This window comes from Sinocyclocheilus grahami, unplaced genomic scaffold (genome assembly GCF_001515645.1).
Source record: "Sinocyclocheilus grahami isolate Dianchi unplaced genomic scaffold, SAMN03320097.WGS_v1.1 scaffold274.1, whole genome shotgun sequence".
Taxonomy (NCBI): Eukaryota; Metazoa; Chordata; class Actinopteri; order Cypriniformes; family Cyprinidae; genus Sinocyclocheilus; species Sinocyclocheilus grahami.
In genome coordinates this window covers 1,053,361-1,067,027 of record NW_015505453.1, presented here as the reverse complement: position 1 = coordinate 1,067,027, position 13,667 = coordinate 1,053,361, and the positions used below count along the sequence as shown (strand labels likewise).

General features: G+C 36.7%; 1 protein-coding gene across 1 annotated transcript in view; it reads right to left on the bottom strand.

Annotated features, from left to right (window-relative positions):
* Positions 1–239: 239 nt before the first annotated feature.
* The window catches only part of LOC107599907 (aspartate--tRNA ligase, mitochondrial-like), a 20,458-nt gene continuing 7,030 nt past the window's right edge, over positions 240–13,667 (bottom strand). The window contains exons 9-17 of the mRNA XM_016291627.1: positions 12,311–12,417; positions 10,769–10,838; positions 10,100–10,279; positions 9,024–9,131; positions 8,412–8,474; positions 4,199–4,351; positions 2,394–2,612; positions 793–903; positions 240–323 (exon numbers count right to left, since the gene is read on the bottom strand). Of these exons, the coding sequence (XP_016147113.1) occupies positions 240–323; positions 793–903; positions 2,394–2,612; positions 4,199–4,351; positions 8,412–8,474; positions 9,024–9,131; positions 10,100–10,279; positions 10,769–10,838; positions 12,311–12,417 (1,095 nt within the window). The remainder of the gene's footprint in view (positions 324–792; positions 904–2,393; positions 2,613–4,198; positions 4,352–8,411; positions 8,475–9,023; positions 9,132–10,099; positions 10,280–10,768; positions 10,839–12,310; positions 12,418–13,667) is intronic.

The following is a 13,667-nucleotide window of genomic DNA, read 5'->3' as shown; positions in this document are numbered from 1 at the left end:
CTACCACACACAGAAATAAACCCAAACAGAGGTTCTCGAATGATCAAGGGCACTTCATGCTTCAGTTTACAGTCTCAAACTGAAACAAAGCTGCCAAAAATTCTTGGCTAGCAAGCAATTTAAGTTTTTGAGCATGACCGTTCCACTTTAACCAACAGGAGAATGTAATCAACAAGGCCTTTTGTCACAGTGGTGCCCCAACAACCTTGCGAAAGTCCAAGGTAGCATGTGTTGAATGCTCACTCACCTAATGCGATTCCACCATGAGGAGGGGCCCCGGAGTCCAGAGCCTCCAATAAATGAGAAAGAAGTGATGGGTCCTCCTAAAACACAAGCAAGACAGAGAAAAAAGGACAAAGTGGACCTTGTAATTCACAGCCTTTTCAGCTTGAAAGGGGATTGTTCATAGTCTCGGCATGTATAAATCGTGCAGATCCATACAACTACTTAAGCGTCAACAGAGTAAATAGGCCTTCAAAATGATTTCCTTTATAGTCACAAATCTTAAGATCGACCTGAGTAAAAACACCCTAATGTGCTGTTTCTTCTCCCTGGCTCTTAAGATCCTAAGCATTTGTTTTCTTTAAAGGCAGTTAAATATAGCTTAAAGGGTTGCCACAGCGACCGAACGGGTAGTCGGTTGTGCGAGGGTGTTAAGTAAGAGTCACAAATAAGAAAATGGTGCAGTCGGGTATCTGGACACGTCCATTACATGTGCTTTAACTCGCTGTCAGAGTAGCATTAAATGATGCTCTTTGCTCGCAGTGTAATTTTTCACTCTTGTTCCATTACCTTGAGAATCGTGTCCAGGATGTACAGCTGCTGAGAGGCATTGTGGATGCGAATCGAACCTCCTCCGATCTCGCAGCCATTCAGCACCAAGTCGTAATGCTGGCCACGCACCTGAGAGAGCAGATAAACAGGTGGGGGAAATGTGTGGAATTCAAAGCGAGATCATACATTTCCTCTATGAAATACTCTGCTCATAACTGTAGACTTACAAAGTGATAAAACCAGACTATTTCTGGGTATCGCCAACTACAGGTGCATCTCAATGAATTAGAATGTCGTGGAAAAGTTCATTTATTTCAGTAATTCAACTCAAATTGTGAAACTCATGTATTAAATAAATTCAATGCACACAGACTGAAGTAGTTTAAGTCTTTGGTTCTTTTAATTGTGATGATTTTGGCTCACATTTAACAAAAACCCACCAATTCACTATCTCAACAAATTAGAATATGGTGACATGCCAATCAGCTAATCAACTCAAAACACCTGCAAAGGTTTCCTGAGCCTTCAAAATGGTCTCTCAGTTTGGTTCACTAGGCTACACAATCATGGGGAAGACTGCTGATCTGACAGTTGTCCAGAAGACAATCATTGACACCCTTCACAAGGAGGGTAAGCCACAAACATTCATTGCCAAAGAAGCTGGCTTTTCACAGAGTGCTGTATCCAAGCATGTTAACAGAAAGTTGAGTGGAAGGAAAAAGTGTGGAAGAAAAAGATGCACAACCAACCAAGAGAACCGCAGCCTTATGAGGATTGTCAAATCGATTCAAGAATTTGAGTGAAAGTAGGTTTGTTTTATTAGGTATGAAACCAATTTTTTTTCTCTGACATTTACATTACATTTCCAGTCGATTGTTATGACTAGATAAGCATGGTTTTAAGTGGTTTTTATTCAGACCAACTCGCTAAATAACCATTCAGACCATGGACAATTTGACTCTTATAATAAAATTACTCATAATTTACTGAATTTAAACTTAATTTACTAAATTATTAAATAATTTACTCATAAATCATTATGACTTGTGAGCAAATATTAGAGCAAAGCACAACTACTTAGAAAAATATACATTACTGTTCCACAGTTCTGGGGTCAGAAATTTATTTTTTAAAACAAGGATGCATTAAATGAATTAACTTTTTACATTGTTACAAACAAATTGATATAAATTTCATACAAAATCATATAAATGCAGTTCTTTTTCCTATAAAGGTATTAAGCAGCACAACTGTTTTCAACATTAATAATAATAAGAAATATTATTTGAGCAACACATTACCATATCATTAGAATAATTTATAAAGGATCAAGTGACACTGAAGTCTGGAGTAATAGCTGCTAAAAAATCAGCTTTGCTATTACAAGAATTAATTACATTTTAAAATATATTATAATAGAAAATAGTTCTTTTAAATTGAAATAATATTTCACAATATTACAGTTATTACTTTATCTAATAAATGCAGCCTTGGTGAGTGTAAAAAAAACGAGTTCTTCTATCTTGTAAGATTTTCCATCAAAATGCAAAGCTATGATTCTGTAAGGTTAAAAAAGATCATTTGTGTTGATGTACTGCCTGAGATGTGATGGAACATACCTTGTGGGGTTGGGTGTAGAGCAGATGGGCATCCTCGGGGACTGGAGCAGTGAAGGGATGGTGGGCAGACTCAAGCATCTCTGGATCGTCCTCTTTGGGTAAGAAGAGGGGAAAGTCCACCACCCACAAGAAGTGAAAGACAGATGGGTCACGAACAGGCACGCCATAGCACTCAAGCAGTTCCGCGCACTGCAGTCTCAGCTTCCCCAACAGAGGGCGCTAAAACATGAAACATTCTATTAGCGAAAAATAAAGCACTACAAGAAATCATTAGGACAGAAAGAGTAAATGGTTTCGGACTGCAACACCCACAATGGCTTAAATTAACCTCTATCTTTTGAAGAGAGTTTTATGTGATTTTGTCATTTTTTTAAATATATTTTTATATAACTTAAATTTAGTTTCTAATTTCAGTTTATTTTAGTGCTTCAACTTATACTCATTTCAGTTAGTTGCCAAGGCAACATTTCTAATTTGTATTTGTTTTTTTTATCTATAAATCACCTATATCTATTGTTTTCCATCTATATTTATGTTTCAATTTTATTTAAATTACCAAAAATGATTTTTAACAGTTTTACTTAATGACAACAGTTTTTTTGGGTAACACTTCAGGTTAGGGACCAATTCTTACTGTTAACTTGTTGCTTATTAACATTCCTATTAATAACATATTGGGCTGTTTATTAGTACTTATAAAGCATATATTAATGCATTATTCTGTATGACCATATTTTAGATCCCTTAATCCAACCCCTTACCTAAACTTAACAACTACCTCACTATTAATAAGCAGCAAATTAGGAGTTTATTGAGGCAAAAGTCATACTTAACAGTGTGAATTGGTCACCAAACTAAAGTGTGAATGTTTTTTGTCAAAGGGATCCAATGTTATTTTGAACTTTCACTGTAAGTACAAAAACAGTTCAGACATTCTTCAAAATATCGTCTTTCTTGTTCCACATAAGAAAGAAAACCATAAAGGTTTGGAACAACATGAGGAAATGATGAAAGCATTTTCATTTTGGTTTGAACTATCCCTTTAACATACATAAAAGATTCTGAATGTTTCAGGACATTCAGGATTTCCTCTGAAAAGACACATTCTGAGAATCTAGATCACTGGAGAATAACTTCTAACCTCGGATTAGTCATTTGAAAAATTTGAAAAATCTGAACTAAAACTCAGATTTTTGTTAATTCATGAAACAGCTAAAAATGAGAAAATGCTTTTACAATGCATGTATTTGAGGGCAGGAACATGCAAATTAATTCCTAAGTCTCTAAAACTATATTTGAGGAGAAAGATCTCCCCCAGCTCTAATTTCTCCCACTTTCTGCACTAGCAACATCCCCATTCATCCCACAACCTCAGCTCACAAAGCTCGCCAGTTATCCCCAGCCATCTCCCACATCTCTGCTTTGTGACTAAACAGCCGTCTTACTTTGTGCCAAGCTCACCATCTGCACCAGCCCCGAGCGAGAGCCGAGGCACGGAAAAGATGAAATATTCTAAGTGATTAGATCATGTCAGCATTCTTCTGAAGCCATATTTTCCAAAAACCCTTAGTTATCAATCACTGTAGGGCATAAAAACTGATGGGAAGGTACTTGAGGACATTAAATAGGGATGCTGGGCATTGAATTATCTTCTCCAACCCAAAATGGCTCCATGTACTTGTGGTCTAACTGTTGTTTTATGTAGACATTTGCTCACTGAGCTCTCATGATGTGTTTATGAGATTGAATCAGCATGAGTATATGAATCTGTGAGGATGCGGAACAAAATGCAGGCGGATACACACCACGTTCTCCAAGGGTCCGGCTGTGATGAAGATCAGGTCTCCAGCATTGGCCTGGGCCATCTGGAGCAGCTGCTGTTTGGCCGTGTCCGAAAGCAGCCGGCTGAGAGGGGATTTCAGTGAACCATCTGCCCTTACTGGAGCCACACTCACCTCCTGTACGACACACGGTGCAAACACAGCAATGATCATCCATTTCCTCCACCGGCCCAAATTCAATTTCTATTGACAGCATAGGGCACAAACTCTTGAGCAATCATCAGTCTCGAGAACACTGCGGGCTGGTTTCCCAGACACAAACGAAGCCAAGACCTGGACTAAAATGGATAGCAATGGAGAATCACCTTTGAGGGTGCCAAAAACACTAGCTCAAAGTTCACTTTCCATTTATAAATGCAGACAGAAGACAATATAGAGTGTTTGGTAGGGCTGGGTATCGTTCAAAAATTTCCGATATCGATACCGATACCTTGACTTCGATACCGGTTCCTGAACGATACTTTTTTTCGATACCAATTTTATGAAATCAATTTTAACAAGATTACATTATCTAAAAAAAAACTTTGGTTTTATTTTTTAGCTTGTTGATGCTTATACAAACTCAAAGACTCTCCTGGGCCACTGCACAAAAGGAACAAAATGTAACCAACACAATAAATCAGTGCAAATAGTTTTAATAAAGCTCAAATAGTCTTCAGTTTACACATCTGTTAGGCTGCATTTACACGAGTGCGTGTTCGTTTTAAAACGCATAGTTCAGACAGAATCATGATTTCTATTTATTTTCCACTGATTTACTGATAAGCATTAACAGCTTCTAGCGCTGTCTGCCTGTGTTCTCTCTTCCATGATCGCTGCTCTGACTCAAAGAGTCAGAGGTAATAACATATTTAATTTCAGCAACATTACATGGCCAAAATACACATTAGACGGCAATCGGAAGTTATTACAAACACTCGATGGTGGTTTAAAGTGAGTTTTGAGTAAAAGCGGAATATAAATCTTATTTATTGTCTTATGTAGCATGATGCTACAGTTTGCATGAATGGTCACATAACACGCACTTTCGGTCGTGTAACGTTAGTATGAACGGATATCTGCATATGATTGGAACTCCACGCAGCTCCCGCGCTACTCTCCATTGGAAATTAATGACTGAATCACTGGTCTGTCGCTTGTTGTTTGTCGGAGATAGTGAAAAGCCAGCTTGAAACGCAGTGGAAACGCCAGTATGACGAGGATCGTTTTCATTTTAAAACATAAACGCACCTTCAACGACACATTCATACTACAGTCTCATGTGTGCACCACATCTCTGAGTGTAACCGGTGTAAACTAGTAGGTGTCGAACGTCGGTCCTGGCGTGCCGCAGCCCTGCAGAGTTTTGCTTCAACCCTAATCAAACACACCTGAACAAGCTAATCAAGGTCTGAACGGTTATTAGGAAGCTACAGGCAGGTGAGTTTTAATTAGGGTTAGAGCTGAACTCTGCAGGGCTGCGGCTCTCCAGGACCGGCGTTCGCCACCGCTGCTCTATGGTATCGAGGCATTTCGGTCGGTGCCTAAAAAGTATCGAACTCGATACCCAGCCCTAGTGTTTGGAGTGGGAAAACTAAGCAGAACAGTCAGCTATCAGAAGTGTTGAAGAACATTTGTATTTTTTTTGGCATTTTTAATTTTATTGGATAGTAGAGACTTGACGGAATGGAATGTAAGAGGGGGAAGCCAGAACTTGAATTTGGGTCGCCCAAAGCACAACCAGAAGGCTACTGGCACCGACAGAAGTATTGAGGATAGTGGTTAAACGGATCGTAGTTGATCCGTGATCCGTACGGACCAGGCCCCACGGTTCGGCACGCATGTGATCCGCGGATTATAACCATAATAGAGTATAAGTTTATCATTTGTTCGTATTTACACAAGCAACCAAATTTTAAACAATTCCAGAGAGAAAAGGCGAAAGGGAACTCGATTCGTTACTCGCGCGCTGTTCTCTCAGCTGTACACACGCGTTTCAGACGGCATGCGAACACCGAACTGAATCCTCTGAACAGACACATACACATCTCGACAATCATTCAGGTAAACGCAGTCAGTTATGTCTCAAGTGGATGAAAACAGCTGAGAAAGAAATCGGATGTGATGTGTATCATTATATCGGATCCGTGCATCAGGTCTTAAAGGGACAGTGGCCTATAAATACTGCTTCTGTCATTAATGATCATCAAACAACAACACAGCTGTGATAAAAATCTATATTTAATTTATACAGTGAACACTGCAGTGTTATTTTCCCTAATTATTACATTTCTGTATTTGAATACTACTTTATGGTTAGCGCACGGAGCAGTCTGCTCTCTTTAGCTCTCCTGGTACTGTAATACACCGATCGGTCTGCACGGTTAAGGGGACCCGCGGTGTATGTAGATATAAATTGCTCAATCTAAGGTAATAAAAACATAACGGTTCATTAAGTAAGGTTTTTATACACCTCTGAAAACATAGTTATGTATATTATATTGCATTTCTATCAATAGATCGATGTAAATATTACACATTGCACCTTTAAGGTAAATAATGCTTAAAAAAATGTGGTAACATTTCATTGACATTGATTGATTTTTCTGTTAAGTACTACTGGCAAAACTACACTGATTTACATTTCACAAGCCTCAAGTACAAAATAACACTGTAAGCTGTAAGCTATGCTTGATTCACTAAAAAGAACCAGCTCATTAGGGTCATTCATTATGAGGTTTGACTACACTGGTCATGCTGTATGTTTTTTTTTATTATTATTCACCAAAAACAAACAACTCATAAGAATCAGTTGTTCAGGAGTCGGACTACACTGATTGTGCAATATGTTTTTTATTCACGACAAAGAAATGACTCGTAAGAGTTATTTGTTTGGGAATCAGCTGGACTACACTGGTCATGTTTTATGGTTCTAATTGATCAAAAATAAAGACTTACAAATAATTTTTTCAGGAATCAGTTGGACCACACTGGTTATGGTGGATGGTTAACAAATGGGAATTTTGGGAATTGAACTACACTGGCCATGCAATAAGTTTCAAAAATGAAAACTGTCTCATCATTTTCTCACCTTCATGTTGTTCCAAACCTGTATGACTTACTATATTCAGTAAAACACAAAAGAAGGTATTTTGATTTTCAGTTTTTTGTCCATACAAGGAAAGTCAGTGGGGTCCAAACACTAATATGTAATAGATATAATAAACAAACCCTTTGACTTCCAGTGTATGAACAATAAAAGTTGGGAATTTTTTTCCCTTTATGTTCCATACCAGAAAGTAAGTCACACAAGTTTTGATTGACAGGAGGGTGAGAAAATTACAACAATTTTCATTTTTGGGTAAATTGTCCCAATATTTATGGATAGTTCCCTCATAATAAGCAATAGTAATACAGAGATTTGTGCCTTAGCAGCACCACTAACAAGAGCAGAATAAGACAAGATGCAAATTAGTATTCGTTTTTATCTCAGGACCAAGCATCTGACATGAATTAACATGAAAAATGGATCAAACCATTTTATATGACATGAATCATTACAAGCTATAAATTAGAAATGTACTACATATGTGACCCTGGACCACAAAACTAGTCATAAGTAGCATGGGTATATTTGTAGCAACAGCCAATAATACATTGCATGGGTAAAAATGATTTGAAAAAAGAGAATGATTTGATGATTTGATCAAATGATTTGATCGTGTTCCATGAAGATATTTGATATATTCCTTCCGTTTTTGCACCCTCAGATTCCAGATTTTAAATAGTTGTATCTCGGCCAAATATTGTCCTATCCTAACAAACCATACATTAATGGAAATATTATTTATTCAGCTTTCAGATGATATATAAATCTCAATTTCAAAAAATTGACCCTTATGACTGGTTTTGTGGTCCAGGGTCACATATGGTGTGGAGAAAAAACACATATAACATTCTCTTTATAAGATTCCATGGAGGGCCTACAACACAAATAGGGAGCTGTGCCCCTTTAGTGCGGTTGATCTTGCCTCAGGGTAAGTATGCTGTGTGTTACATTTGACTGTTTTACCACCAAATCATCCTGACTTATTGATTACTTTTCAGATAAATATTTCAGAAGTCTTCCAGTGATGTGCACACACTGAATGCGGGTGGCGTTCCATCAGCAAACAGAGGAGAAAGGAACACAACTCACCTGACCATACTGTGTCTTGGCTGTTTGTTTCAGGAACTCCAAGTCTTTGCCCTTCAGGTGATTCTGTGGAAGAAACGCCACAGACAGTTACCTTCAACTGTTTCAGAGTTAGCATAAGGGGGAGGAGATACATGAATGGGTGAAATTGTAATGCTCAACACATGCAGTTACTTTTTATTAAAAGTGACTAAATAGAATAAAGACCACATGAATTATATCAATGCTTATGCTGCTCATTGATTTCCCGTATAATTCAAGTTAAAAGGAGCACATTTCTGGTTTGGTGCCTTCTCGAAGGACAAGAATATGAATTGTAAGGAATGTAAAAAGAATTTTAATCCTCTAATCAATACTATTTTTTAGCGATTAATTTCGTTATTTTGAGGTGCAAATGAAATTCCTTTAATACTGAATTTACTAATGTGGCAAATTAATTCATTGATTGATACATTCAATCAGATCATAATAATTATTCATTTGAAAACCAGGCTACATTGATTGTGTCGTCAGTTTTAAATCACTAAAAAGAACTGACTGAAAAGATTCATTCATTTGGAAATCTGACTACACTGTTGGGACATTAGAATCAGAATCTACAGATTCTGTCCTTACCGTTCCTTCTGGGACGCAGATGGCCTGAATGCAGCCGCCTGGTTTAAGAAGTGCATCTTTGATAAACTCAATTTGTGTTCCCTGGAATGCTGTGATGACATCCACAAGCTGAAAATAAAAAAAACCTTCAGAAAACACATCAGGAAACAAAGGGAATATAAACTTATTAACAAGACAATTTGCGTATAGTTAGTTATTAATGTGTCTTATGGGAACATACATAAACTTATTTAAAAAAATTTTAACAAAAATAAAAAGTCATTAAAATAAATACATACACTACCATTCAAAGGTTTGAAGTAGAAAAAGGCTCTTATGCACACAAGGCTTTATTTACTTGACCAAAAATACAGTAAAAACAGCAATATTGTGAAATATTATTACAATTTTAAATAACTATTTCTATTTTCATATATTTTAAAATGTAATTTATTCCTGTGATATCAAATCTGAATTTTCAGCAGTCATTACTCCTGTCTTCAGTGTCACATTATCCTTAAGAAATCATTATAATAGGCTGATTTGGTGCTCAAGACACTTTTTATTATTAGCAATGCTAAAAAAAAGTTGTGCTGCTTAATATTATTTTATTTTTTTTTAAACCTGTAATACTTTTTTCAGGATTCTTTGATGAATAGAAAATTCAATAGAACAGCATGTATTTGAAATATACAATTTTCTGTGACATTATACATGTTTTTACTGTCAATTTTATAAGAATTTAATTTATCGATATAATTTAATAAATAATTATGAATTTCTTTAAAAACAAAATCGTACTGACACCAAACTTTTGAATAGTTGTGTATTTAACATTAATCTATTACTTATCTAAATGCCAAAACATCCCAGATTCATCAAAAGGCTCTGTAATTCTGAGGACGCACAACGGTGTGAGAAAATGTATGACAAGAGATTCCTTTTTAATTGTTGAGCACCGCATGAAAATCTGTGATGTATGGGGAAACAGGATGCCAGCACAGCGTGACGCCAAGGACGTCCAGCATGCAAACAACCTCATTGATGTCTTACGTCCAATCTAGGATGATGTGTACAAAGAAAGAACGTGCGGTCACCTTCATCCCAAATCTAGTGTCTGGTTTGTCAACTCCGTAGTCTCTCATGGCTTCCTCATAAGTCATGGAGGGAAAAGGAACATTCATCTGTCCTTTGTCCTCTGGCCAGGAGTAATGGATCAAGCCTTCAATCAAACTCATGACTCCCGCCTGGTCTACAAAGGATATTTCAATATCCACCTAGGACATGTGTCAACAAATAAAAGAGAGAAATGAGGGAAAATGCTTTGTTCACATTGCACGTGAATCTGATTAGTTTTTTTTAATCGGATTCTTTTGCCCAGACGGTGCATAAAATGTGATTTTAATCGGATTTCAAATAAAATACAGACTTGAATGCTGTTCGGATCAGGTTTCAGATATCAGGTGTTTTTTTGCAATTCAGAACATTAACAACTAATTGGATTTGACTCAAATGCACACACAAAAATCAGATTTTTGCTGCCTGTCTGAACAAAAGCATAATGGTCTTTTGGGGTTCATGATTTTTAGTCTGAGTGAGAATCCTGCAAAGCCTATTAGCAGCTCTCACCCTCGCGAGTCGAAGTTAGAGCGAGCCACATCATTAAAACCCTCAATATTCATCTGCATCAGAACTGAGCCCCAGTTTCGCAGATATTGTCAGACGTGCTGCGGCATGTGTCCCCTCAACCTTTAGCACATCATTACCTGTGTGAATTCAGGCTGTCTGTCAGGCTTGGAGCCCTCGTCTCTGTAGCAGCGAGCGAGCTGAAAGTACCTGAGATTGTGGGAGATAACCAGCACGTAAGTGACTGTGGGCCAATACTGACTGACATTTTTAAATCATGCATAGCATATCATTTTCCTTTGACAGACTTTTCATTAAACTAGCCTGCAGTCCTGGCTTAGCGCAACTACTAATTCAAAGAGACTTGCTGCCAAAATTGAAATGAAAATGAGACTATTGTGGTCATTATCATTTTTCAAAATCTAATAGAAACTACTTTTGTGCTTTCTGAACAAAATGAGAGCGGTGCTGCCTGTGCAAAAACGGCAACACAATACTAGTGTGTTCTGGGTGGTTGCCCACACTTTCTCACACTTCTGTTCAGCTGGTTTTGCTTCAACTTTGTTTCACTAAAAAAGGTGCACTCAGAAAAATACTATAATATTTATTAAAAAATAAATAAATAATATACACTCTTCAGTGATTTGAAAGAAGTCTCTTATGCCTACCTCGGCTACATTTATTAGAAAAAAAACCTTTAAAACAGTAAGATTGTGAATGTTGATGTTATTACAACTGAAAATAACTTTCTATTTCAGCATTTTAAAATGTAATTTATTGCATTCTAATATGCTGATTCAGTGCTTGATAAAAGTATAAAATTTATTTCTAAAAAAAATCTTACTGCCCCAAACCTCTGAACAGTAGTGTAAATTTATCATTATTAAAAAATAGTTGCATTATAAATAAAAGGGGAAATCATAACAGGGGAATCCACAATGGTTATTGGTCAAATTTAATGTATCAGTTGATATTGGATATTTAATTGTGCATGTTCATTTCATCTATGTTTACAGGTACATTTATATTACAGCTGCCATCATATTAAATCTGTCATCATCTCAAACTCACTTAAAAAGTTATTATTTACTCTTATTATATACTCTTTAACATATCAGATGCATTGCAAAATTTTAAATGAATGATTTTAGTTTTTAGCATTTTATCTTATTTAGAAGTGCTTAGGGTTAGGGTTAGTAACCCTAACCCTAACCCTTTATAAATATTAATGCTAACTACTCAAATGGGCCAAAGACCCCTTTAATACACAAACATTGGAAACAAAGCTAAACATGTCAGCAGCAACCCACACAGTGGCTGATGTGCTAATAATAGTACCACCTCAAAATTATTTGCTAATGAATTCCAAATTAGAAAAAATCTTCAAAAAGCGGTTAGAATTCAAAGCAGCATTCTAATCCGTATCAGGCAGTACACTCCAAATGCATGTCACTGTTTTGGCATTTCACACAGCATTTGAATGAATGCAGTTCTGCATAATTCAAAGCTGCTAACAGCCAAGAATGCAACTGATTCCAAGAGTATGTTGGCCAACAGGATGTAGTTTTGTTTTCAAGGTGCTGTCAGTCAGTGAAGGCAGAGTTTAGTGAACGTGCCAAGCATCTGACAACAATCTGTGAATATGAAGGAAACAGAAAAAGGCAAGAAAATATGACTTTTACCGGTCTATGCCAGCCACCATAAGAAGCTGTTTGAACTGCTGCGGGCTCTGTGGCAGAGAGTAGAACTTCCCAGGGTCTCCAGTTGGCACCACAAACTCTTTGGCACCCTGAGAAACAGTTACACTTGAATAAACTCTGTGTATTCCTGCCTCTTACTGAGAACTGAATCAGCCAGCATAGCTCAAGCCAATCTGATAAATTAAAGTCACATTATGAAATACAAAAGAGAGAACACAAATAAATTAGCACAGTGCAGAAGGAGATAAAAAACATGCAAAATATAAAACAATATTAAAAACACCTCACTGACTTCTAATGATCTATCTATCTATCTATTTACATATGGTTTGTGAATGTAAGTGCTTAATAACAAATAATCTATGGGATGTGCAGGTTGTGCGGTGACACATAACTTGAAACTATTTCTACAATCAATTTTTTCACTATCTACATTTATGTTCATGGCTATATTAGGGCTATTTGTGGTCCGAAATGCTAAATTTTGACTAAATTAGACGGACCAAACAATGCCCAGTTTTCAACGTCTATTTTTGGTTTAAATTTGGACTAAATCAGATGGACCAAACAAACCCCAATTTTAAGTCGATTGTTGGACTAAATTCGCACCAAATCTGACAGACCAAACAAAGACCAATTTTCAATGTCAATTTTTGGGCTAAATTTAGACTAAATCCGATGGATCAAACAAAGACCAATTTTCAACGTCGATTTTTGGGCTAAAAAAAAGTCCATGACGGGCCCGACTTGATTTAGCCCAAAAAACGGCGTCCAAATGACGTCTGGTGCTGGGTGAGATCAGAGGCGGACAGTAACTAAGTACATTTACTTGAGTATTGTACTTAAGTACACTTTTTGAGTATCGGTACTTTACTTGAGTTAAATTTTTTCTGGGAACTTATAACTTTAACTTCACTACATTTGAAAGACAAATATTGTACTTTTCACTCCACTACATTTCTATCAAGGTCCTCGAAGTAGAAAGTCGTTATTATATAGCACCTTTGAAAGTCAGTGGGTGATTTTTTTTCTTCTCTAAAACTTGACTTTCTTTTTTTTCAGACAGTTTATCAGTAATCACTCTTGTAGGGCTACATGAAATAATTTCCCAGCCTTTTTTGAACACTGACCAGCTGCAAATGTGATATTTATTTACAATAATAAGAAGTTGATATTGTGGTATATACTACACTATTTTCTGATTTTGCTAAATTGTGTACGTGAAAATATTTCTAAGCCACAGAAAAACTGTTGTGCATCTCCTAATAAAACACAATAGGTGTTGGACTTGAAGCAGCACTGCACAGACCATTCTGTGTGTGACATCAAAGTACAGCGA